This window comes from Eumetopias jubatus, unplaced genomic scaffold, assembly GCF_037043125.1.
Source record: "Eumetopias jubatus isolate StellerSeaLion01/CBP00866 unplaced genomic scaffold, mEumJub1_p1.0 scaffold_1, whole genome shotgun sequence".
In the NCBI taxonomy this organism is placed as follows: Eukaryota; Metazoa; Chordata; class Mammalia; order Carnivora; family Otariidae; genus Eumetopias; species Eumetopias jubatus.
Genome location: NW_028274807.1, coordinates 148,550,606 through 148,577,154, shown reverse-complemented (window position 1 = coordinate 148,577,154; position 26,549 = coordinate 148,550,606). Strand labels below are relative to the sequence as shown.

The 26,549-nt window shown below is 46.6% G+C and overlaps 1 protein-coding gene across 1 annotated transcript in view; it reads right to left on the bottom strand.

The window, feature by feature from the left end:
• Window positions 1-17,937: 17,937 nt before the first annotated feature.
• The window catches only part of CX3CR1 (C-X3-C motif chemokine receptor 1), a 12,142-nt gene continuing 3,530 nt past the window's right edge, over window positions 17,938-26,549 (bottom strand). Inside the window, exon 2 of the mRNA XM_028106967.2 lies at window positions 17,938-20,904. Within this exon, the coding sequence (XP_027962768.1) occupies window positions 19,825-20,895 (1,071 nt within the window). The 5' untranslated portion in view covers window positions 20,896-20,904 and the 3' untranslated portion in view covers window positions 17,938-19,824. The remainder of the gene's footprint in view (window positions 20,905-26,549) is intronic.

Genomic DNA, 26,549 nt, shown 5'->3' with positions numbered 1-26,549 from the left:
CACAGATAGAACGATGATTTCTGTCCGAGAGGCGGAGAACTGGGGGCTTGCAGCCTGGGGGCGGCCCAGGCAACATGAATCAGCAGGCTGAAAGAGAAGGCCACCGTAATTTAAAGACATCTAGTTACATAGCAGTGACTAGAGAGAGCAGGTGGCCTCTCCTTTCAGTTCCTGATGTTTGGTTTTGAACTTTAAGGAATGGAAATTTCCAAATTAAAAACAGCTTCATGGAAAAAAGTGTGACTGAGTAGTAACATGGTCCTGCGTTCAAATGCCAGCTTCTGCTCGCAGGGCATGTCTAATAAAGACAGCCATCAGCACTATAGCAAGTATTCAGGGGATGCTAGCTATGTGCCAGGCATGGGTCTGAAAACTTCACAAATATTCATTTAATTCTTATAGCAGTATGAGGGGAGCTATTACTGTCATTCTCACTTTACAGAGGAAGAAACTGAGCCCCAAATTGTTAAAAACTGGCCCAAAGTCTCCCAACTGGTGGATGAAAGAGCTAGGATTTGCACCAGACTGTGTCCCTCTGGAGCTCCCACTTGCCACCGTGCCACCATACAGTCTTTCAGATATGGTTGTTCGGGAAAAGAATCAGGGTAAAAGTTAACTGGCCGGTTTGAGGAAGGCCAGTCCATGTGCATGGCCGTTAATGCTCTCAGATAAAGCATGCACTAAATTCACTGTAGAGGTCATCCTATGATTGGGCCATTCCAGATGAGGTCTCTGCAAGGACAGTTTTGAAGGGAACCAACTCCATCCACAAAATGGGCTATTTTTTTATATGGAATTAAGTAAAAGTCCATCAAATTCAGTTCTGGGCGGCAGGTGGGTCAGCTAGCAAGTTCTAGAAAGTCAGCCTTTCCACTGGGGATATGTGCCTGAATGTCTTCCTTGTGGAAATCTGGATGCTTACTCCTCTTTGCTGCACACTCCCTCCCCCTCCACCGGTCATGGAAGAGAGCACCCAGAGTGGATTTCCCATCAGCTTAGCCAGAGAGGCTCCCTCATGGAGGCTGGGGCAGGAACCAGTCACAGATACTCTCTGGGAATGAAAGAACGAGCTCTGGGAAAGATCATGCACTTGACCTTGTCAACTTGAGGCTGTACCCCAAACTTCCCTATTAGCTTCGTGTAGGTGTACGATGGTGTGACTGACTTGGAGGGACTGATTTCTCAGATTTTGGGGGCTGCCCCGTGGTTGGGTTACAATCAGGCCAGGGACTGTGGAGGCTGCAGACACCCTTGGCACAGTGACCTGGCTCAGTGCCTCTGTGCAGCACACACACACAAAAGATAGTTCTTTTTTTGTGAGTTGGTTTATCTTGGGATGCTGACATTTCCCTGGATGACATGATGCTACCCTTTTGGGTGTGCGTAATTTCCAGACTACCGACCCTGGCCAGGTGTCTTGAATTGGAAACACAAGGGAGGGAATCAACTCATCCTGCAGAGTGCCTCGTGGTACCTCTCCTGTCCCATCAAGCGCAGAGGTGCCCCTGCTGGAGTAGCCTCTCTCAGTCCTAACTTCCTAGGGTCTTGGGTTTGTTTCCAGATAAGTCGTGGCTTCTTCTGTCCATTTTTAGAAAGACACTGTTTAGATTTTGCACATAGCTGTGAAAGCAAAAACAGGATTTCTAATACTGGGGATTGAAGAAGAGTTTTTGCAACTCACACCCCAAAGGAGAAGTATGGGCTTCCTCAGCTTCCCCTTGACAATGGAGATGAATGTCATTACACTGGTGACCAAGAGACAGTGAGCAGTAAAATAGATCTGCATCATCCTGGGAGGAGAGTGTTCCGAGCTTCCCTCCCTCCTCGGCTGAGGCGCTGACCAGTGGAGGCTGAGTGCTGGGGGACCGGGCTTCCCTGAGGGATATCAGCCAGCAGAGAGACCCGGGAGCACATCCTGCAAGCAAGAAGTGTGGTCACAGCTCTGGAGGCAACCTCCAACTTGGACCACACTGCGCTACAGTCCTACACAGGCAGGAGGAGGCATGTGGGGCAGTCAGTGCAAACCTTCCCTCCTCACACTAGGCCCTTCCAAGCCCTTCCCACCATTTCTCACCCACTGCCCCTCTGTGACCTGCCTTGATGGCTGGGGATTGTGGCTGGAGGGCACGTCTGGGAAGGGACTTTAAAGAGAGAGAGAGAGAAGGAAGAAGAGAGGGGAGAAAGAATAAAAACAGGGGGGCCATTGAAGTCAAAGGAGCAGGGAGAGTGGGGAGAAGGAAAGCGGGCCCAGAGGGCTGGAAGTTGGGGACATTTCTGCAGACCTGACCCAGCTCCACACCATGCACTCCACCAGAACTAAGCAAATGCTTACATTCTCATGACAGCAGCGGTGTGAGAAGGCACCTGCAGACCTCCCTCAGAACTCTGGCTGTGGGGGTGTAATGGGCCACTGTGCCCCGAGGTGGCACCCCACACCAGGACTGGTCCATCTCTAGGAGACACAGGACTCCTCAGGCAGTGACTTTGGTTTCATGACACCCCAGTGGCCTTGCCCCAACTGTCCTCCCTCTATCCAGCAGGGGACACACCTACCTGATGGTCTGAAGGCTGTCCTAGCTCCCCATGCTTCCCAACTTCCCCGCAGGTCCTCCTGTGTGTCTCGTCCCTTCCCAGCTCGGCTCTGCCTCTCCGAGGACCAGAAGTAGCAGAAACCCTAACACTAGGTACTAGTGTTATGTTTATTTAACATTTGGGAAAACCAGGGCACAGGGAGCTACAGTGAATTGCCTCGAGTATTGCAGCCAGTATGTGGCCATGCTGAGACTTGAACCCTCCTGCGTACCCGCCATCTGCTCTCAGTACCCTTTCACACATGGGGTGACAGAGTCTGAGGTAAGCTCAGAGGTGAACACGCTGTCACATGGCTATTGTGGCCCAGATGCCCCAGGGTACATATTAAGCCACGGAACACCAACCCTCAGTGGTTTGGGGCCCTGAGCTGCTCCTGGGTGGGGATGACATCTCCCTATGCCTTTCCGGAGTCACAGGGGCAGCTCACAGGTGTCAGGGACAAGTCTATGCTCTCAGATGGCATCCCCCATGTTTTGCCAGACATCAGCCATCCCCTGCCTGGCATCCATGTCTCCTGGGGAGCTGTGTGCCGTGTACCTTGGAGGCTCTGAGCAGCTGCAGGCTTGCTGGCTTCCACATGCATCTGGGGAAACGGTCTTGCTCCTCAAATAGTCTGGCAAGGTCCCAGGAAGGGCCAGGGCCACATGCTTCCTGCTTCTCCTTCTCCTTTTGCATCACCAGGCCCAAATAGCTCTGCACGGGAGCAGCTACCCGAGCTACACGCCAGCACCCCCAAAAAGACTGCATCCTGCTGACCAGGGCGCAGCGCATGTCTAGATTCTGGGAGGGCTCGGACGGCACATCCTGCCTCTGCTGAGCTTCAAACTTGCATCTGCATTGCTGTATGAAAGCCCTGCTCTTCTCTGAATCAGTGGTGGAAAGACCTGGAAGACGGGGAAGTAACAGCAGCTAGGATACAAAATGATGGGTGGATATGGGGATGACAATGCTTTGAAACAGGGAGAGAGAAAAAGACAGGAAGGAGGGTGCGTCTCCGAAGATGTCAGGCCCCCACCAGGAGCAGGTCCTTTGGAAGGCAGCAGGCCCGGAGGATGTTTGCTTGGCTTGTCTGGACTGTGAGGGCGGCTGGGTGGGTTTGCCCACATGTCAACAGGACCTTCTGAGCCCCCAGGATCACTGCTCTTTCAACCATCGCTGACCTTCTCAGCTGGCTTGAGGCTCCTCTTAGTGGTCCCCTGGGTTCTCATGGGGATGCTTTCTTCTTCTGTCAACAGAAAATCCACATTTCCAGGTTATGAAGCCACTGCCACTGTTTTGTACCAACTTGCCCCTTTTTCTGGCCCGAGGAAGGGGTGTGTGTGTGTGTGTGTGTGTGTGTGTGTGTGTGTGTGTGTGTGTTTGTGTGTGGGCTTGCGCACGTGCGCACGCATGTGTATTGTACCCAGGGCTCGGCCTCTGCCCCACTCACTCCTGGCTGCACAGCCCCCAGGACAGGAAGAGTGCCAGCCTCACAATGGTGACGGCAGGGTAAAGACCACCAGTCAGTGCTGGTGGGCCTTTTGAAGAGATGACACAGAGAAAAGGGCGCTCCGCAAAGGCGATTCCCGTGTCCTCTCTGCTGGGTGGCCTCGGACTGGAGTATCCTGGGCAGGAGCAGCCGGGAGGTCCAGGCTAGGCTGTGGGAAGCTGCAGGAGGAGATCGCACCCTGCAGGAGGTCGGTGGGCAGCACTGGGGAGGCTGAGGCCAGCCTGGCGGGCAGCGGAGCAGAGGAGGGTGCTGTGAGTGACAGCAGGGAGGGGCTGCTCGGCAGAGGGTCCCGGGGTGTGGGACAGTGGTGAGCAGGCCACTCTGAGGGCTGGCTGTGGAGGCGGGAGGGGGAGAACCCGAGGGGCTCCTTCAGCCCCCTGTGTCCAGTGATTCTTGTTGCTCCTCCCGTTCTGTGAGACCACACTTAGCAAGTCAGCCTCTTTCTCACCAGGCTGAAAAATTGCCCGCCTCACTGGTTTCTAAGCCTGCCACGACAGTACCCACATTACCTAACTCCTCCGCCCACCGCCTTCTTCCTCTGACCTTGGACCGCCCTGAGGCTCTGCCACCCCAGGGAGCACACTGTCCGTCGTTTCTCTCATTCCCTCTCTCCAGATACATGCATATCTACCCCATTTGGAATGTGTGCCAGGCCCTACAGGGCAGGAAAAGTCAGGGGATTTTCACCTAATATTTTTCTGGTTACTTTTCTAACACCTAAATTCCATAAGCAATGGGAAAGAGGGAAGTTTCCGCTTTTCTTTCCTTCTAGACTCTAAGAAGTTTCCTTGGGCAGGAGGAGGGCGCTGGGAATGTATAGACGTTGGTCCTGGCAGAAGCCTGGACATGCTGCAGGGCCCTCAATCATCCGTGAGGCCCTGGGGGCAAAGGGGTCTGTGCCCTGCTTCCTGGGCTGAGCCCTGGAAAGGAGCAGTCACCCAAACAGGGAATAGATCTAGGCAGACAGGGCCATCACCAGCATACCCCGTGCTGGGTTGTAGCCTAGAAGCAGCACAGTGAATTCTGGGCCCGTGGGTGGCACAGACAAGTGAGGACGGAAGCTGGACCGGAGGACCAAGGCAGACTGGAAGGGGAGCCAGTCAACTTGCATGGCTCCGTGGCTGGCATGTAGAGGGGATGGTGGCTGTCTGGTGGACACGTGCATGGAGAGGGGGGATGAAGGGAAGGGTAGCTACCAGGTAGAATTGCATGGAGCTGCAAGCGGCAGAAAATCCAACGCCTGGTGGTGTGAACAGCGGGAGGTTCTGTGACTTCTGCACTTAGGGCAGTCCAAGTGCATACAGCACTGTCACCGTGTCACCCAGGCTACTGGCACCTCACCCCTTCCTTCTTTATCATCCTTTTACTCTGAAAAAGAAGGAGCAAGTTGTGGTTTTTGATTTAGGAAATAAATTTAGTTCATGCAAATGATCCACCCTTAAAAAATGAATCATAATTATAGAAGTGCATTCTTCTTTAGTTATATTCAAATATAGCTCACAAATATCAGTGTGCTAACTGAATATAGCTACTCCTGTAACTTCAAGTTGCCTCCTACTCAGCCAAACGGCAAGATTTTACCAGTGGAAACTTAGTCACTATTTCCTCCGCACCCCGCCCAGCTTTATTGCTGAGATATAATTTACATGTAACGTTGTATACGTTTGGGATGTACATCCTGGGGATGCCTGGGGGGCTCAGTGAGTTAAGTGTCTGCTTTCAGCTCAGGTCATGATCTCAGGGTCTTGGGATCGAATCCCGCATCAGGCTCCTTGCTCAGCTGGGAGTCTGCTTCTCCCTCTCCCTCTGCCACGCCCTGCTCTCTGTTTGCTCTCTCTCAAATAAATAAATAAAATCTTTATATTGGAAAAAAAAAAAGGATGTACAACCTGATGATCTGACACACATATATATCGCAAATTGATTACCACAATAAGTTTAGTTAACACATCCATTACTGCACATAATTATCTTTCTTTGTGTTTGGTGAGAAACATTTAAGATCTCTTCTCTTGACAAAGTCCAAGTATTGTTAACTCTGGTCACCATGCTGCAATTAGATCCTCAGAACTTATCAGTTTTATGGGTAGAAGTTTGTACTCTTTCACTAACGTCTCTCTATCCCCCCCACCCCCCGCCCGCCCCCAGCCACCAGCCCCTGACAAACTCCATTCCACTCTGTTTCTATGAGTTTGGCTTTTTTAGACTTCACATATAAGTGAGATCATACAATTTTGCTCTTTGTCTGTCTGATTTATTTTATTAAACATAATGACCTCAGGTTTTATTCATATTGTCTCAAATGTCAGGATTTCCTTCTTTTTTATGGTTGAATAATATTCCATTGAATATATATATCACATCTTTTTTTATGCATTCATCCATCAATGGACACCTAGGTTGTTTCCATATCTTGGCTATTGTGAGTAATGCTGCAGTGAACACGAAGGTGCAGATATCTGTTTAAGATAGTGATTTTATTTTGCTGGGTCGTGCGGTAGTTATTTTAAAAATTTTTTTGTGGAACCTCCATACTGTTTTCTGCAGTGGCTGCATCAGTCTTTTATTTTTGATACTAGCTGTTCAAACAGGTGTGATGTGGCATCTCACAGTGGTTTTGATTTGCATTTCCTCAATGATGAGTGATGTTGAGCACCCTTTCACATATCTGTTGGTCATCTGTATGTCTTCTTTGGAGAAAAGTCTATTCATGTCCTTTGTCCATTTTTCGATTGGATAATCACTATTTTTTTTTTGCTCCATTAATTTTACTCCTGTAAATTTTTACTACCTTATCAACATCTTGCACATTCTAAATAGCAGCTGCTGAATGTACCCAGCATATGTCGGTAAACACAGAAGTCATATATTTCCAAGGGCCCACTCATGCTAACTGCAGAGCAGAATAATACCTCTTGCATTTCACCCTTCATATTCTGGTAAGCAAAACTGTGTTCATGAAAATGTATGTGAAACTTCAGGTCCTACCTGAGACCCATGGTTGGTCCAAACCTGCATATGCAGCCCCGGCACTTCAGGATATCACCAAAGGTTCCTCAGGATACCTATGTACACGAGGTCTTGTGCTACACGTTCTCACCCCCACTCTGCTCCTGAAGAGGGAAGAAAAGCCCATGGGAAGGGTCCTAAACACTGGAATTAAGGCCAGTAGGGCTTGAGGTAAGGCCAGCTAGACTGTGCCCTCTGGGGCAGCAGACAGAGGAAACGCGATGTGAATGTGTGTTAGCCCCTGCTGTGGACTAGACACTGTGGCAGCTGCCTGCACAGCGATCTCTCATTTTCTCCTCTGAATATAGGCATCAATACCCCATTGTTCTGATGAGTAAACTAAGGCCCAAGGCAGTTAAGTAATTTCCAAAGACCAACACTGCCAGAGCAGGGATACTTAATCTTCAAGTCTGGGCTCATCAGGAGGGGTAAGGGTAGATCTTCATGGACAAGACAATAGCAAGATGGCCCTGGGCTCCTTCTGGTCTCACTGAAGGCTCTGTGGAGCAGAGGCGCTGGACCCAGGGGCTGGCACATCTGTAATACTTGGAAAGAGGAGGAAGTCTGTGCGGCAGGCGTTCCCTTATCCTGGGAGGGGCCAACGGTTATCAGGGTGAGTGAAAGAGAACTTCCTGAGAGACTAAGATTGATTACCTGGGCTCCTTATATCTCCTAGGGTTGCTCTGACAGTATATTTAGGGTCCACACACAGTGCTTTCATTGTCCTTTGTGGCCAATAAAGGTAGAGAAGATTTCAGACATAATCTCTGTTCTTCACTGTTGCAATTGCACTATCCCTAGACTGAGCATTTTCAAAAATCCTTCCTTCTGTAAGGATTCCTTCCTAATCCTTCCTTCTGCTGCCATTTTACTGGTTCATGCCTCTTCAAGTAAAATACCTGGATGCCTTAAGGTGTGACAAACCGCGGGTGAAAAATACTCCAAAGAACTGGCATCAGTATCCCATGCCCATTATTTCCCAGCCTGTGTATCTGCCCATACTTTGAATAATGATGAATTAATGCAGTGTGATTTCTGCTACCTCTGATTAACTTACATCCATGACCGCGATAACCAGGTTGTAGCTAAAAGTCATTTTCTTGACATTCAGGTTTGAATAGCATCTGGCTAGCAGCCTCTGGGGCAGCCCCTTGCAATATTTCATTAAAATGCTAATGCACCCATAGGATAGCCTGAAATGCCAAGTAACACCACAGACTAAGACTAAACACAACCTTGACAGAATACGGGAGGAATCTGCATTAACTACAAGGCAAGGTCATTTGAAAAGAGAAACCACTGTGACTTTTGCCTTATGAAACAGAAAAATAGTAAATGATATCAGGAAACAATATTTGTAACATATATGAAAGACAAAAGATGATTCCATTTTCTCTATTACAAGCTCTTAAAAAATCAATTTTATGGACAGGCATGCAGAAGAACGAAACTGGACCATTTCTTATATCATACACAAAAATAAACTCAAAATGGATGAAAGACCTAAATGGGAGACAAGAATCCATTGAAATCCTAGAGGAGAACACAAGCAGCAACCTGTCTGACCTCGGCCACAGCAGCTTCTTGCTAAACCCATCTCCAAAGGGAAACAAAAGCAAAAATGAACAATGGGATTTCATCAGGATAAAAAGCTTTTGCACAGCAAAGGAAAACAACAAACTAATAGGCAACCTATGGGATGGGAGAAGATATTTACAAATGACATATCAGATAAAGGGCTAGTATCCAAAATCTATAAAGAACTTATCAAACTCAACACCCAAAGAACAAATAATCCAACCAAGAAATGGGCAGAAGACATGAACAGACATTTCTCCGAAGAAGACATACAATGGCCAACAGACACATGAAAAAATGCTCAACATCACTTGGCATCAGGGAAATACAAATCAAAACCACAATGAAATACCAACTCATACTCATCAAAATAGCTAAAATGAACAACACAGGAAACAACAGACGTTGGCACGGATGCAGAGAAAGGAGAGCCCTCTTACACTGTTGGTGAGAAAGCAAACAGGTGCAGCCACTCTGGAAATCAGGATGGAGGTTCCTCAAAAAGTTAAAAATAGAACTACCCTACAACCTAGCAATTGCACTACTAGGTATTTATCCGAAGGATACAAAAATGGTGATTCAAAGGGGCACATGCACCCTAATGTTTATAGCAGCAACAGCCAAACTATGGAAAGAGTTCAGATGTCCACTGACAGATGATGGATAAAAAAGTATAATAGGGGCGCCTGGGTGGCTCAGTTGGTTAAGCGACTGCCTTCGGCTCAGGTCATGATCCTGGAGTCCCAGGATCGAGTCCCACATCGGGCTCCCTGCTCAGCAGGGAGTCTGCTTCTCCCTCTGACCCTCTTCTCTCCCGTGCTCTCTATCTCTCATTCTCTCTCTGTCAAATAAATAAATAAAATCTTAAAAAAAAAGTATAATAAAAAAGTAATTCAATGCAATCCCCATCAAAATACCATCCACTTTTTTCAAAGAAATGGAACAAATAATCCTAAAATTTGTATGGAACCAGAAGAGACCCAGAATAGCCAGAGGAATGTTGAAAAAGAAAAGCAAAGCTGGCGGCATCACAATTCCGGACTTCCAGCTCTATTACAAAGCTGTCATCATCAAGACAGTATGGTACTGGCACAAAAACAGACACATAGATCAATGGAACAGAATCGAGAGCCCAGAAATGGACCCTCAACTCTATGGTCAACTCATCTTTGACAAAGCAGGAAAGAATGTCCAATGGAAAAAAGACGGTCTCTTCAACAAATGGTGTTGGGAAAATTGGACAGCCACATGCAGCAGAATGAAACTGGACCATTTCCTTACACCACACACAAAAATAGACTCCAAACGCTTGAAAGACCTAAACGTGAGACAGGAGTCCATCAAAATCCTAAAGGAGAACACAGGCAGCAACCTCTTCGACCTCAGCCGCAGCAACTTCTTCCTAGAAACATCGCCAAAGGCAAGGGAAGCAAGGGCAAAAATGAACTATTGGGATTTCATCAAGATAAAAAGCTTTTGCACAGCAAAAGAAACAGTCCACAAAACCAAAAGACAACCGACAGAATGGGAGAAAATATTTGCAAATGACATATCAGATAAAGGGCTAGTATCCAAAATCTATAAAGAACTTATCCAACTCAACACCCAAAGAACAAATAATCCAATCAAGAAATGGGCAGAAGACATGAGCAGACATTTTTCCAAAGAAGACATCCAAATGGCCAACAGACACATGAAAAAGTGCTCGACATCGCTCGGCATCAGGGAAATCCAAATCAAAACCTCCATGAGATATCACCTCACACCAGTCAGAATGGCGAAAATTAACAAGTCAGGAAACGACAGATGTTGGCGGGGATGTGGAGAAAGGGGAACCCTCCTACACTGTTGGTGGGAATGCAAGCTGGTGCAACCACTCTGGAAAACAGTATGGAGGTTCCTCAAACAGTTGAAAATAGAGCTACCATAAAATCCAGCAATTGCACTACTGGGTATTTACCCCAAAGATACAAATGTAGGGATCCGAAGGGGTACGTGCACCCCAATGTTTATAGCAGCAATGTCCACAATAGCCAAACTGTGGAAAGAGCCAAGATGTCCATCGACAGATGAATGGATAAAGAAGAAGTGGTATATAGACGCAATGGAATATTATGCAGCCATCAAAAGGAATGAGATCTTGCCATTTGCAGCGATGTGGATGGAACTGGAGGGTGTTATGCTGAGTGAAATAAGTCAATCAGAGAAAGACATGTATCCTATGACCTCACTGATATGAGGAATTCTTAATCTCAGGAAACAAACTGAGGGTTGCTGGAGTGGTGGGGGGGTGGGAGGGATTGGGGTGGCTGGGTGATAGACATTGGGGAGCGTATGTGCTATGGTGAGTGCTGTGAATTGTGCAAGACTGTTGAATCACAGATCTGTACTTCTGAAACAAATAATGCAATACATGTTAAGAAAAAAAAAGAAGAAGAAGATAGCAAGAGGGGAAGAATGAAGGGGGGCGGAAATCGGAGGGGGAGACCAACCATGAGAGATGATGGACTCTGAAAAACAAACTGAGGGTTCTAGAGGGAAGAGGGGTGGGGGGATGGGTTAGCCTGGTGATGGGTATTAAAGAGGGCACGTTCTGCGTGGAGCACTGGGTGTTATGCACAAACAATGAATCATGGAACACTACATCCAAAACTAATGATGTAATGTATGGGGACTAACATAACAATAAAAAATTAAAAAAAAAAGATGTGGTGTATATATACTCAATGGAATATTACTCAGTGATCAAAAATAATGAAATTTTGTGGGCGCCTGGGTGGCTCAGATGGTTAAGCGTCTGCCTTCGGCTCAGGTCATGATCCCAGGGTCCTGGGATCGAATCCTGCATCGGGCTCCCTGCTCCTTGGGAGCCTGCTTCTCCCTCTGCTTCTCTCTCTCTCTCTCTCTCTCCCTCTCTTCTCTCCCTCTGTCTCTCATGAATAAATAAATAAAATCTTAAAAAAAAACAAAAATAATGAAATTTTGTCATTTGCAATGACATGAATGGAACTAGAGGGTATTGTGCTAAGTGAAATAAGTCAGTCCGGGAAAGAGAAATACCATCTGATTTCACTCATATGTGGAATTTAAGAAACAAAACAGATGAACATTGGGGAAGGGAAGGAAAAATAAAATAAGATAAAAACAGAGAGGGAGGTAAACCATAAGAGGATTCTTAATCATAGGAAACAAACAAGGTTGCTGGAGGGGAGGGGGGTGGGGGGATAAGGTAACTGGTGATGGGCATTAAGGAGGGCACTTGAAGTAAGGAGCACTGGGTGTTCTATGCAACTGATGAGTCACTGAACTCTCTCCCTGAAACTAATAATACACTATATGTTAACTAAATTGAATTTAAATTTAAAAAAATTTTTAAAAATCAATTTTAAAATGTCAAGCATACTAATAAACATGTGCACAATCCACCAAGAGGCAATTCACACAAAAATATAAATTAATTCCCTCAGTAAATGTTTGCTGAGTTCCTACTATGTGTCAGGCACCATTTGAGGCACTGTGGATCTGGTCCTTCCATGCTAATGTGGAAGATAAATCAGAAATAGGCAAATATCTTATATAATGTCAGGTAGAGATAAGGGTAAGCAAACACATAAAGGCAGGAATAGGGGTAGGGAGTGAGGGTGGTGGTGGGGTCTAGGGTTTAGATGGGGAGATTTGTGAAGACCTATCTGGAGAGGTGACACTGAAGCAGAGACTGAGTGAAGCTAGGTGGTGAGCCATGCACAGATCTGGTAAAAGAGACTCCACCCTGCTCCCCAAAAAAGAAGTTTCCAGTAGAGAAAGGGGCAAGTATAAATGCCCTGTGGTGGGGAAGAGCTCAGCCTGTTTCAGGAAGAGTTCAGGGGCCTGAGTGACTAAACAGAGTGTGGGAGGAAAGTCTTGGGATACGAGACTGGAAAGGAGATGCTTATTGTCTATCCCAGGGAAATGGTTAGGAAACTGAATATACACGTCTGAACTTTAGAGAATTTTGGGCTGGAGAAAATTGTTTGGATGTTGGATGATGTCAGTGCAGAGAGACGGTGTTTACAGATTTGCAGCTGGCTGAGCTCTCCAGGGGAGTGAGTGTAGGTAGAAGAGATCTGGGGATGTAGCCTCAAAGCCCTTGATGCTTAGAGGTCAGGGAGGCAGAAAGGAACCAGAGAAGACGCCTGGGGCGGGGGGGGGGGCGGCCAATGAGGGCGTCCGCGAAGCAGGAGGAGAGTGTTACCTCCAGGGCCAAAAGGAAAAGGTGCTTCAAGAAGGGAGAGATGAGCTTTGTCAAATTCTGCTGATGTGTTGGTGAGGTGGGCCTGATCGTGGACCCTCTGAGCTAGCCACATGGAGAGCATCTGTGACTTTGCTAAAGGTGTCTGGGGGAGTGGTGAAGAGGAAGAGCAAGAGAGAATGGGGGCCAAGGGCCTAGAGATGCCTCTTGGGTGTCTCCAAATGGAGAAGAGACAAGAGCAAGAATGGTGGGAGGTATGGAGTCCAGAGGAGGGTCTAAAAATGAGAAGCACTGTGGTGCGCTCGTGTGCTAACTGGGAACCCTCCAGCAGAGAGGGATACAGTCCTTGGGGAGGTGAGATGGGATGAATCTAGTGCATAAGTGGAGGGTTTGGCTTTAGATAAGAGCAAAGAAAACCCGCCTATTGAACCCGGAGAGGAGGAAGAGCAAGTGGGCATAGCTGCAGGTTGGTGGGAGATGTGATTTGGAGAGCCTGTAGAAATTCTTTTCTGGTTCCTTCTATTTCTCAGTGAGATAAGGTGCCTAGAAATGGACACTTATCCTTTACCAATAAAAGTGTACCTTAGCCTTTTGGTATTGGGCTTCCCAACTTAGCAGCTGGGCAACCTTTTGTCCCCAAACAGGGCGACCTGGATACGCCAGGGCTACCAGGTAGCCCTGGATTCTCGGAGTTGGCACAGATGGGAGTTCCCTGGCTCATTGGAGCACCGCACCTGCTAGCAGAAGCCCAAGATAGAGGGTGTCCATAAGCCGTTGTGGTTTGGATTTCTAATAAATTCACTTCCATGTAAGGTATAAACAATTTGTGAAATGCATTCTGAAGAGAATTTACTAGAGATTTAAATAAAGTTGCCTGTGCTTCGGTTTTTCCTTTCTTTCATTTTTCAGGTAACAAACTCCCCATGACACTGAGACGGCCATATCCAAGTATATCCAAAAGGACCATGGATGCATTGAAAGTAGACTTCCCTGCAACCAAATGTGCTAAATCTTGAACAAATTTTCTCTTCTGTTGCCTTTTTCAGATTATTTATGTTTTATACAGAAGTGAATTTTTTACACCTTCAAATTGCACAAGGACTCTTTGGGTGCCCTGTTCATCCTTACTTCTCCCTCTAAGACACTCCCACCTTCACCCGCAGAGCAAATGTTGCCACTTCCTTCTCTTCCTTGATTTTGTTGGAGGTTTTTTCCCCTAAATTTTTATTGGGGTAAAATATACATTAAATTTACTATCTTATCCATTTTTAAGCATACAGTTCAGTGCTGTGCAACCATCACCACGATCCATTTCCAGAACTCTTTCATCCTGCAAAACTGAAACTCTAATACTGTGATACAATAATCCCCCACCCCCTTCCCCAGATTTTTTTATGACTCAGATGGCTTCTCCTGTGTCCCCTTAACCCAAACACTAAGCAGTATCTTAAAACAACTACTTTTGTGATGATATTATTCACTTAAAAAAAATCCCCTGTCTCTTTTTTCTTTTCTCTCTCCTAGATAGCAGTCTTACTACCTTCTCTGAGGAATGGAAGTCTTTCTCTTTCTCTGCCTCTTGAAGTCAGTAGCCGGTATTTTATAAAATAAGAAAAGTCTATAATGTCCAGATCCCAAAGCTTGGGAAGGTGGGGGTGGTGTGTGTGTGCTATAGTCAGGGAGTGGGGTTCTTAGAGTGTTAGCTCTACGGTGTCATTGTTCTGAAAAGCAATTTTGCAGTAGCTAGCAAAAGACGCTTCAGCAAAAGATGCTTCAGTCCTTTGATCCAGTGATTCCTCTTCGACAATCAAAGATATGCACAAAGCTTTACGTTCAGCACATAATAATGAAAACCACGTGTTGCCTCTATGTCCATTGGTAGGGGCTAGGTAAAGTCTATACGCAATCATTAAAAACCATGTTTGAATATGGGCCACACAATGGCTTATGGACAACCTATATCTTGGGCTTCTGCTAGCAGGTGCAAATGTTTATGCTATAATGTTAAATGAAAAATATAAGATAAACTACATATATATATGTTACGATCTCAAATCTTTTCTTAAATTTGTATCTGCAGAGAATAACATGGTAGAGAACCACCTCAGGGTTAAACAATTCTCAGGGAGATGGAATACTGTGTAATTTTAACTTTTTATACATTTATTTATTGTTTATATTTCCTATGACTGTACACCTTTTTTATATCCAGAAAAAGACATAAAGAATATAAAACAAACACACTGAAAATGGAACAATCTTACCTAGTACCCAAAGAAATGCAAATTAAAATTATTTTTGTTTCTGCGAACTAAATAAATGAGGAAATATGGAGTAAAAGAGTAATTTTCCTGCTGAGCATGTTTTGTGGTTTTTAGAACTGTCTAGGGTGTGTCTGTGGAGGAACAGTGGCTGTTGCCTAACAACATGTCTTATTCAACAGAAATGGAGACATAGAGCCTGTATCCTTGAGAAAATGAATTAGCCCTCCTATGGATGGAGGGTGTCTTGAAGAGAAACCAGATATTTCTAAATTTGCTAAGAACTACATTTGTCACTTGCTCTCAGATAATACCACTTTGGGGTAGCCCACCATGGGGTTGCCAACTTAGCTATATTTACAAGTCATGTTGAAACTGAAGTGGTCCCCATGGGCCCGGGAAATGGGTGTGGATGGAGAAGAATATTAACTTCTGAAGTGGGACAGACTACCCTAATTTTTGAGGGCACTAATAAGGCATCAACTCAGGGGCAGTTGGTACCCAAGGTGGAACTCTCAGTCAAGTTGCCATGTTCCCACATATAGTTGGCGGCCTTGTGGGACCAGAGGTCAGTTCTCTCCTTGGGTGCTCAGGGACAGACTCACAGAGAGAGAGACAATGGAAAGCCCACCAGACCTTATATACACTCCAGATGCAGTGGATTTTGGGGTAGTAGCTCTTCCCACCTATCCAAAGAGTGTATTCTCCAGCTTTCTTGGTGGCAACATCCTTGCGAAGCCTACTTCTCCCTCAGATGATCATTTGATGAGCATGAATAAGCCTGAAGTGGGTAGGATTATTTGGAAAGGGCTGGGCACTTCCCCGAGGGTGTGGCCATCCCTGGACAGTGGCCCTACTCGACTTAAGACTCTGCCTACCAACCCATATCCTGTTTATAGGTTTGCCTATGGTAATCCTGGTATCCTTGCTAATGAATGTCTGTTTACCATCTTCATTAGAGATACTGATGTCATAGAATAGCTGTCGCCGAAAGCTGCCCCACCCAGGCTGCATCTGTCATTGTGAGTGGATTGATTCTGTTAAACTTGGCATTCCGGAGGGCAGACGTCTCTTCCCTGCTTAAGTCATCCACCTGCAGACCTTCTTTCTGGATTTTTTTTCCATGCTCACCTGTGTTCTCTGTTCTTGGAGGCAGGGTTGGTCTGTATTTTTTTCCAGCTTTATTGAGATATAATTGATACATGACATTATGTAAGTTTAAGGTGTACAACATAGTGATTTTATATATGTATATGTTACAAAATGATTACCACAAAAAGGTTAGTTTAGACATTTATCACCTCACACAGTTACAATTTTGTGATGCGTGATCAGAATTTTTAAAAAATCTACTCTATTAGCAACTTTTAAATATACAATACAACATGGTTAACTACAGTTATCATAGGATTGGTCTCTATTTTTATCACGATGAGAAAAAAATCAGTAGATTGAGAGTCAAGGGATCTACCTCTTTCATTAATTCCCTGCGTGATCTTGGACCAGCCTCCAGCCCCACCTGGGTCTCCTGTCCCTCATTGGCACTACAGTTCTGTGACTCTGGGACTAAGGAGAATAAGAAGGCAAGGACAAGATAGTATGAGTTTCTTTGCTGTGAAACGTTCAATCTAAGAAGAAGGAGAAGAAGAAGGGAAAAACCAAAAATAGTCACCACCATTTATTTGAGCTTGCTTTGCCAGGCCTGCACTGTGAACATTGTGAAGGTAATCTTACTAAATCCTCACAATAATCCTAGGAGGAGGGTACTACTTTTATTCTTAATTTTCAAATGAGGAAACTGAGGCTCAGAGATGTCAAGTAACTTGCCCAAGGTCACAGAGTTAATATGTTGGGACTCAATCACAGATCTCTCTCTGCTTTTGGAGTCCACCATTTCACTGTGCTTTTGGGAAGATTGGAACTCAGAAACAGTACTGGGTCTGATCCAGCTGTGCTCTTAGGGCCAACTGTCTTTTTCAAATGTGCCTTCCTTTGTTTAGCCACTAACATCATTGCTATTTAGGGTTTTTCAATGAACTACCCTATTTCCTCCCTATTCTGTCTTATTCAGCAAAATGAATGAGTGAATGTTTCTTATGACACAAATTTAATTTTCATTTAGAAATGAAAGTGCTTTGCCTCTCTACTTTTATTTTTCAAGCCAAAAGAATTTTTCCCTCTTTTCTTGGGAGTCCAGAAATAAGTTAAAATTTAATTAAAAGTTTTATGATTCAACAGTTGCAATGAGGTTCAAGTGATAATGGAACAAACTTGTGGATAGCCTGAGAATGTTCCCTTCTGTTAGTTGTTTGAGCCAATGTTCCAGGAGAGTCTCCCCACCCACTCTGCTCCTAATGCCTCTCACTATTCACACACTTTTCCCACATCTTAAGATCCCCATGCCCTCACACCCCTCCTTTACGTATGACATTCACTGAGCTAGGATGCTATCCCTTCCTTTGCCTGGAGAGCTCCTTACCCTTAAAGACTCAGGTCCGACTGCTCTTGTGTGACCAATTAATGCAAAGTATGTTTATTTGTTTACTTCTCTGTTCTGCACTTGAATGTTAAATCAGTGAGGGCAGAGGCCTGGCCTCACTCATCTTTGGAACCACTCTGGAACTGAGTCCACATAACACTTATAATATATGCCCAATAACAATTTCATAATAATTTTGTGTGTATGTGTCCAAAGCCAAATGTTTCCTGTGCCCTTTGTCCCAGTTAGTCCCATGATGAGGAATTTATCCAAAGGAAATCACTGAAGAGGAGACAGGGAATTATGCAGACAGAAGTGCTGTAAATATGTATTTGCTAAATATTGGAAACAAGTTTATCAAGAGGATAATGGTGAGTAAATTACAGTACACGATCTTGATGGAACATGATTCATTCTCTCATTGATTAAACCAACATACTGACTGCCAAAGAGGTGTTAGAATTACAGCAGTGAGTCAGGTGCCTTCAACGAGTACACAACCTGGCAGAGACTTCTAGAGCCATCATAACAAAACTATACAGAAACAGAGAACTATTTGTGGCCTAATGTTAAGAGAAAAATAGCATATTACAGAACAGTCTGTACGTGATGCTTTCAACTCTAAACATGTGAAAGTGTGAACAAGTTCTTGGTGGGCAAATGAAGGTATTGCATGTTTAGGTTATAGGTGACATTCTCTTTAGCATTATTACAATTGTTTTTCAAGCTCTGAAGAATTAGACCAACCCAGAAGTCTACTGAAAAGGGGGAAAAATCTGCTCCTGGGCCCTGGCTTTCCAGGTTGGCAGTGGCATGAATGGTGGGGGTTCTCTCCAGATGGGCAGGGGCTTGCCACGAGACAATTGGAAAGGCACATTCAAAGTAGTCTGGAGGGCTGGGTCAGGGAGGACTGTCAATCTGTATACGTAGGAGTGTCCACTGAGTGCCTCTGTAAGAACCAGCCTCCTCTGTATCTGAGTTACATCAAACAGCAGAGCCAAGGCTCTGCCAACATTCCCCTTAAGCACTGTGCCAAGTGGCGGGGGGAAGCTGAAGTCTGGGAATCAGATAAGAAGGTTGGGACCTGTAAGAATTGGTGGCTGATTCCTCATGCTGGAAAGGATGCTCCTTATGTGGAAAATACCAGTATCTCCATTCTATAGTTGAGGAAGCTGAAGCTGGTCTGGCTCCAGGCTACCCAGCAGGCCAAGTGATGAACTGGGATTGGAAACTGTCCTTTCTCAGTTTGGGCCAGGGTTCTTTCTATTTATCTCCCAGGTCCTGGAAGCAGGTGATGATGCATAAGGCTGGATGGAAGAGACCTGGCTGGCTGAGAGGCTGGATTCTTTTGGGAAGGGGAAGAAATGGGGAATCTGTTGGTTGGACTGCATGACGGAGGGTCTCAAATTTGATGCAGTAGGCACTGGGCAACTATTGTAGGTTTGGGGCATGATAGAAAGGGGTTTCAGGGAGAGGAGGTTTGGCAGTGTGTGCTGGCTGGTGTGACCAGTGAGGAGGCTGGCCCAGACACACGGTAAGGTTGGTGGGCAGCTCTTGTTCTATCAGATCAAACAGCACCCGCCCCTCCAGCTTCTTGGAAATATGTCTTCCTGTACCTCTAACCATGAGATTGGAATGGAAGCTGCCACCTTATCTTTTCTCCCCCCATGGATATAACCTGGTCCAGGGATGGACATCTGATTCAAACATGGCCAATGAGAGCCCTTCCCTGGGAATTTTAACCTTGAGGCCAGAGAAGGATGGGTTTCAGTCCCTCACTATTGGCTAAGCTGTTTCTGGGAGCTCTGTCACCACTCAGAGATTTGAGAGCCAGAGAGAGGAAATTCTAGCTGGACTCAATCCCTAGTTTCTACTTCCAGGGAGGGCTCAGCCACCCTCTTGTTCATGCCACCGTGTGAATAATACTCCCCACCTCCTCTTTAGCTAAGCTAGTCTGTGTTGCATTTTTATCATTTGTAAACAAAAAGTCCTGACATTTGCAGTTAGAGACAGGCCTCCCCTTTATCATTCAAATCTTGGCAGAATTCTCAAAAATGCTTTAGGGTTGTTTTGGAGCATTGGGTTCAGCATTTCTTGCATGTAAGAAACAAAAAAGTCTGTCCTCATTATTCAGTGTCAAGCTCAGAAACTCCAGGCTCTCTGTGGGAATAAGGCTTTGGGTATCCCTTCAGAGAATGATGGACCCATCTCCATCACTGGTGTGGTGAGTAAAATTGCTGCTCAGAATGCTTTCCCGCCTGCTCGTTTGTGATTCAGTTGGGGAGAAACTGACATGGACAGGACGACCACACAGGACAGCCAGACATTTCCTATATAAGTGGTAGAGGTATCTTCTGAACTTCTCTCCAGCAAATGCATAGATAAAGGGATTGAGGCAACAGTGGATAAATGCAATTGTCTCGGTCACACTGAGGGCCAACCTCAGATCCCTCTTCATGTCACAACTGGGAAAGAAGTCATAGAGATTAAGTGTCTCTAAGAAAATCATGATGTTGTAGGGTGTCCAGAAGAGGAAAAACATGATGACCACCAGAAAGATCAGTTTAATGGCTTTGGCTTTCTTGTGGTTCTTACAGGAAAACAGTGTCTGCATGATTCTGAAGTAACAGTAACTCATAATGAGCAGGGGGAGCAGGAAGCCAAGCAAATTTGCTTCCACGTTGCGGAGGACAGGCCAGAGTTCCTGCAGGACCTCAGGGTAGTCACCGAGGCATTCGTTTTCTTTTTGTTTTGTGAACATGAACTGAGGTGCTGCCACCAAGATGGCTGCTGCCCAGACGCCTAGGCTGATGGTGACGCCATGCTGCACAGTCCGGTTGTGCATGGAGTTGGCTGCCAGGACAATGGCCAGGTACCTATCAATGCTGATGACAGTGATGAAGAATATGCCTCCAAAAAAGCCGATGAAGAAGAAGGCGGTGGTGAGTTTGCACACAGCATTGTGAAGGCCTTGTTCACTTAACAGGTAGTGAGTCCAGAAGGGTAAGGTGGCTACAAAGAGCAGATCAGACAAGGCCAGATTCAGGAGGTAAATGTCTGTGATGCTCTTGGGCTTCTGGCTGTTGGTGAGGGCAAACACCACCAGCAAATTTCCCAACAGGCCAAAGGCAAAGACAAGGGAGTAGAGTATGGACAGGAAGACAGTCCCAAAGGCCACGATGTCCCCCATATCACAGGCTTCAGCAGACTCATCGTACTCAAAGTATTCTAAAATTGATTCAGGGGAGTGGGTGGGCATGGTGAGGGCCTGGATCAGAAAGGAAAACAAGTAACAGCATTAGTTCTCAGAGAAACAAAGTTGGGATTCTATCTGGCCCCACACATAAGCAAGGGTGGAAGAAACAATATTGGTTGGATGCCTAACCAATACACTTCCCAATGTCACGCACGTCATCTTGTTTAATCTCCACAATAGACTCTTGACGGAGGCTGTAACAGATTCCTCTGACAGAAGAGGAAACCAGGTCTCTGAGAGGTTCAGAGACTTGCCCAGAGCTACACAGTGAATGGCTCAGCTAGCATTTGAATCTAGAGCTTTTGAAGCTTGAGACAGATCTTTTCTTTGATTTTCAAACACGTATCCAAAAGGTTGACCAGTGTGTGGATAGTGGGAGAGAGGACTATGGGTGTGGAGAAGAGGGGGTGCGATGGTAGGGCGGGGTGCAGCCATAATTCACATGTCTAGTCCAAACTTCCCTGAAGCAATTCTCCAACTCCTTCCTTATTCCCACCTCCTTTACCCTCTGGATCCCAATTTCTCCTGCAGGAGGCTGAGATTGAAGAGAGAGGTCTCAGACACTCTTCAGACACACAGAGCCCTGAGCAGACCTGTACCCAGAAGTCCCTCATCTTTGTTTTTGAGAACCCTTTCTCTTCCTCTTCCTCTTGGAACCAACAGGTCCTTCTCTTCCTTAAGAGATAAGACACAGAGTTATACACTCTAGGGTGACCACCTTGTCTCGGTGTGCCCAAGACTTTCTGGTTTTAGCACCAAAAGTTGGAAACCCCTCAGTTCTAAGCAGACAGCCATGGACGGCCATCCCACAAATCCAAGTGAAGAGAGAGGAGTGTCGCCATTGCCATCGTAGGGTCTCTGCTGTTATGAAAGGACTGATTGATCCTGTATGGGGGATCACACTCAGTTAGTCTGCCGCACTGGGTCCAGGTGGCTAATTTACCCCATAATTACCAGCACTGCACTCCTTGTGGCCTGGTGATTCATAAGGATTTTGTTTCCTCAGAACAAAAATTGAAAGTCAAGACATTTCTGCACAGGTAGAGAAGTAACACTTGTTCCCTTCTCCTTGACCTCCCCAGCCAGGACTTACTTGTCACTCCAGAGGCTACAAGGGCAACCTTTTCACTCTGGCCCTCTGGGGCCTCCTCCTCTTCCTTGTGATGCCACAGGCAGGCCCCCGAGAACCCCCAAGTATGTTCAGAGCACACCTTTTGGTTGTCACTGCCTCCCTCCCCACCACAACTAAAAACAAGGTTCACACCTCTTTAACCAAGGGAGTTTCCACACCTCACTGTATCCTTTTCATTCTGGTTTTACCAAGACTGTGTCTCTGCCAAGGTGAGGGCCCACCCTTCCAGGCAGGGCTTTGCTTCTCCCTTCCTGCCAGGGCTTTGCTTCTCCCTTCCCAGCCTCTGCTTTGTGTTCTGGCCCATCTCTGCATCTTCCCAAAATTCTTCTGGCATGAAGTGGGTTAAGCCTTTCTGACCTGGGCTTCTCAGGCTGGGATGGAGTGCCCATCCCCCCGGGAGAGCGTATGCTTTCTTTGTTTTAAGCCGCAGCCCCCATTTTCTCAGAGATGAACCTCTGCTTGTGACCCTAATCAATCATATTTAGTTTAACCACATAAAATGGCTGATGTGCTACCCCTTTTGAGCTCACAAATGTCAGTTTCAAATGGTTCAAGCTGAAATATGGGGAGACGGGGACATTCCTACTCCGTGCACGTGGCTTATGGTAGTGGCCCATCTTCCCAGATGCGCAGCTGTGTGAGAGTGGAAATAGTCAAGCCCTCAGTGATCATAAGTTAGGTACCACCCTCTTTCTTCTCCATTTTCCCCCAGTGAAAGGAACTGACACAGTTGGCCTTGAGAGGAGGTCAAGGACAAGGAAGATTGCCTGGTATCTCTTCATGCCTGTGCTCGGTCCTGTGGCCCAGGAACTCTGTGCTGGGGCATTGGCTTGCTTTTGCCAAAGCTGCATGACGTAGGTTTAATTTCCACTCCCAGCACTGTGCCTTATACACAGGGACCTCCTCTAAATCTTCCAGCGGGTGTCCTTGGGTCACTGAGGAGGGAGAACAGGGAGGTGGGCAGACTCGGGCTCTCCCGTGGCTGTTTCTCTGGCCAAGTGACCCTGGGTGAACTTGGAACCTCTGAGTCTGACATTCCTCATCTGCAAGACTGAGACTCATTTTCATGTCTGCCCACAGTGCTGTTCTGAGGACAGCACCTGGCATGGTGTGTTGCACATAGCAGGCACTTAATAAATGCATTTGGTGAGGAAGCAGAAGCAGAAGCATTTCAGACCATCATCCAGTTTGCCTGTGAACTCTTGTGTTGTTCACTCCCACCCAAGGTATTGGTCTGTAAAGTTGGTTTTATTTTTTTCCCTGAAATAAAAAATATTTTCTTTTCAGGTTTTTTTTGGGGGGGGGCGGAGAGGGTACATAGGGGAGTAAAAAAAGCATATCTTTACTGAGTTTTTACTCAGCTGTCAGGCTCACTGCTAAACACTTATTACCTGTTTTGGGAAAAACATTCATGAATTGCCTTGAAGTTTTAAAAATAAAAATAAACAAAAATATAATATGAGTTATATGAAAAATTAAAATAAATAAGTAAGCAAATAGTCTAATATGATAACCAGCACATAGTACATGCTCAAGAAATGGTAGCCAACACATAACAGGATACTTCTCTCTACTTTATGGGCAAGTAGATGTGCTCAGAGAGGGTGAGTAACTTGCTCAAGGCCACACAGCTGGCCTGTGGCAGGGCTACTGTTTGGGCCCACGTGTGGCCAGGCTGTCTGCCCTGCCCGAGACTGGGAGTTCCTGAGAGAGGAACAGGGTCTCCTTCAGCTCTGCAGACCGATGTTCAACAGAGGGAGAGGCCTTGCCCCAAGCCAATGCCACAGGAATATTTGCAAGAGGATAAATATTGTCTCCTAGACTTTCATTCCAAATTGCTCTGCGGCAGGAATAGTGGCAGTGGCCTTTTGATTGTCCGGTTCCCAGAGGTGCCCAAAGGGCACCCGAGTGTCCTTCCTGATCCTGGCCCAGGGGCCCTTGCTTGAACTCTGGGTGCTTAGTGGATGCCTAGTGTGTTGAATGAAGGAATGAATGAGTGAGCGAATGAATGAATGGAAGGCATACAGAAACAGAAGTGCCGCTTTGGCCACACTTGGAGAGCCCTTGGAGACAAGCCCAGACCCACCAACTCTCCAGGGTCAGAAATCACAGCTGCCCACAGCTGCACACTCCTCTGTGCTGGCCTAGGTTTCTAGGCAGTCTGAGCCCTCAGGCCAGTCTGAACCCAGCTTTGCTGGCTGAGAAGCCCAGAGCATGCGAGGGCACCATTTACATCAGAAACCTGACAGTGAGGAAAGATGTCACTGAATTATGCCACTGAACTTGACAGCCTGATCAAGGGAGGGACCTTTTTAGGAACAGTGGGTCTGAGCTCGGTTGTCCTCCTATTATTTCTGGATCCTCTGAGATGTCCCACGATTGGGAGACAAGCCTAACAATGGGGCCTCCTGGCAGCAGATGGGAGCAGGGCCAGTCCTTGAGGGTGGCCTTCCGGGCAGGCTGAAGGGCCACCAGGGGTCTGATTGGCTGGACACCGGCTTTCCCGGCCCCTGAGGACAGCAGGAACCAAGTGCAGGAATCCGAGGAGATAAGCCTTTTTTTCAGGGCCTCCTCAGCTGGGTCTCATACAGATGGGGATTAGAGAGGAGAGATGCGTGCTGGATGAGTTGAGGGCTGTGGCAAGAACAGAAACCGCTCCAGGCTGCTGTTCTCAGGTCTCCTCAGCCTCCCGTCCCCTCAGTCAAGGTTTACTAAATGCTGTTGAACTGCAAGAGTTTGAGCTGAGCCCAGAAGTAGAGCTTTGAGTGCACGTGGGTTGCATACTCCGGTAGAAATGAACCTGCCCAATCAACTCACTCGCTCGTCTCCCGTCTCCGATCCTGCTGGCCCACTTCCTTTTCTCAGGCCTGCTCATTAATATTTCAACTTTTTTTGGGTCGCCATTTACCCATTGTTTCCAATCAGCTTCCCTGTTCTCTACTTCCCTTTTCATTTAAGCGGGCTGGGTCCACTTTCCTCTTCTGTCCCACATCCTTTTTGGGCTGCTTCCCCCATCTTTTGGCTTCACATCCTGCTTACTGTCTGCTAGACCCAGTGCATCCTTTTTTTGTTTTGTGTTGGTTTGTTTTTCCCTCGTTGCTCTCTGCTTATGGCTTTTTAGACCCCTGAGTGAAGACCAGGTTTGAGGTTCTGTTGGTTTCTAATGCCAAGAAAAGTGTGGTTGAATGTTTTTCTTTTGCAAAGGAAATTAGAGGATGGTAAAGATTGCTTGAGCCCTGACCCCAGCATTCTGCATGGGGGTGCCACCGTGCTGAGAATGTTCCAGAGCCTGAAGCTATCCTCGGAAAGCCCAGTGTGGAAGGAGAGGAAGCTACCATTCTCGGGTGCCCCATGAGTGCCCCGCTCCATACACAAGACCCTATTTCATTCCCTCGACAACCGCCCATGAGAATGGTTGTCCTTCTTGTATGACTGAACCAACAGCAGCTCTGAGAGATCTGGGAAACTCGTCTAAGGAGCAACAGAGCCAGAATTTCAGCCCATATGAGCCTCTCCATAGAGCCACGCTCACTGCACAGCGCCAGGCTCTCCCTCTTGGAGCAGAAGTCTGCAGCTTATCGCAGACCACTTCTCTAGATCTAGAACTGAGAAATAGCAGACTCAACACCCCCTGGAAAGAATATGACCCGTGATGCCAGCCTGAACACTTGTTCTGCATTTTTCCCCTCTGGACTCAGAACCCACAAGGTCTGACCCTGAGGGGAAAGGCAGGAAGTCGGGAGATGAAGGTGGGGGGTGGATATTCACCTCTCCAGCCAGGACTAGGGGATCCTCACTGCCAGACCCCCAGAATCTAGCTCTCATCAATGCTGGTGAAGAAATTTGGAATCTTTTTCTCTGGAGAAGAAGAGGCTGAAGGCTGTAGGGTCAGCTTATTTCCTGCCTTCAAATATATGGTGACGCAGTACCCTTCTCATGATGAGCATGGAGTAAAGTATGCAATTGTTGAATCACTATATGGTACACCCGAAATTCATATAACACTGTATGGTAACCATACTGGAGTTAAAACAAAAAGTTAACAAAAAATAGGGTGATGCTTTTCTGAGCCGTGTGCTTCACAGGGGCCCACATAGCCCACAGACGGCTTGGAGACCCTGGGCAGCTCACTCTGGCTCTGCCTCAGTTTCTTCATATGTGAAATGAAAGCATTGGACCAGACGGTCCCTAAGGGCCTGGCCAGCTCTGGCACACTTAAGTTTCCAACAAGAACCAAACTCAAGCACAACGTGAGTCCTGGGTCAGGGAGAGCATGGCCTAGTGTCAAGAGAAGTGGCGGCTCATGAACATGAATCTTCTGGGCTCACAGCCTGCCAGCATCCAGGTGGGGTTCTGTTTGGAGACAGAGAGCTGGGTCAGTTGACTGTGGTCCTAACAAGTCTTGAGCTTCACTTTGCCCTGGATGGGAGGCTTTTGGGTCTGGGCCCAAGCCTACACCCCCTGCTGTTTGGGCGCCGGAGTCTTACCAGGTCCTGATGGTTTTCCCATTTACAGGGACAGCTAA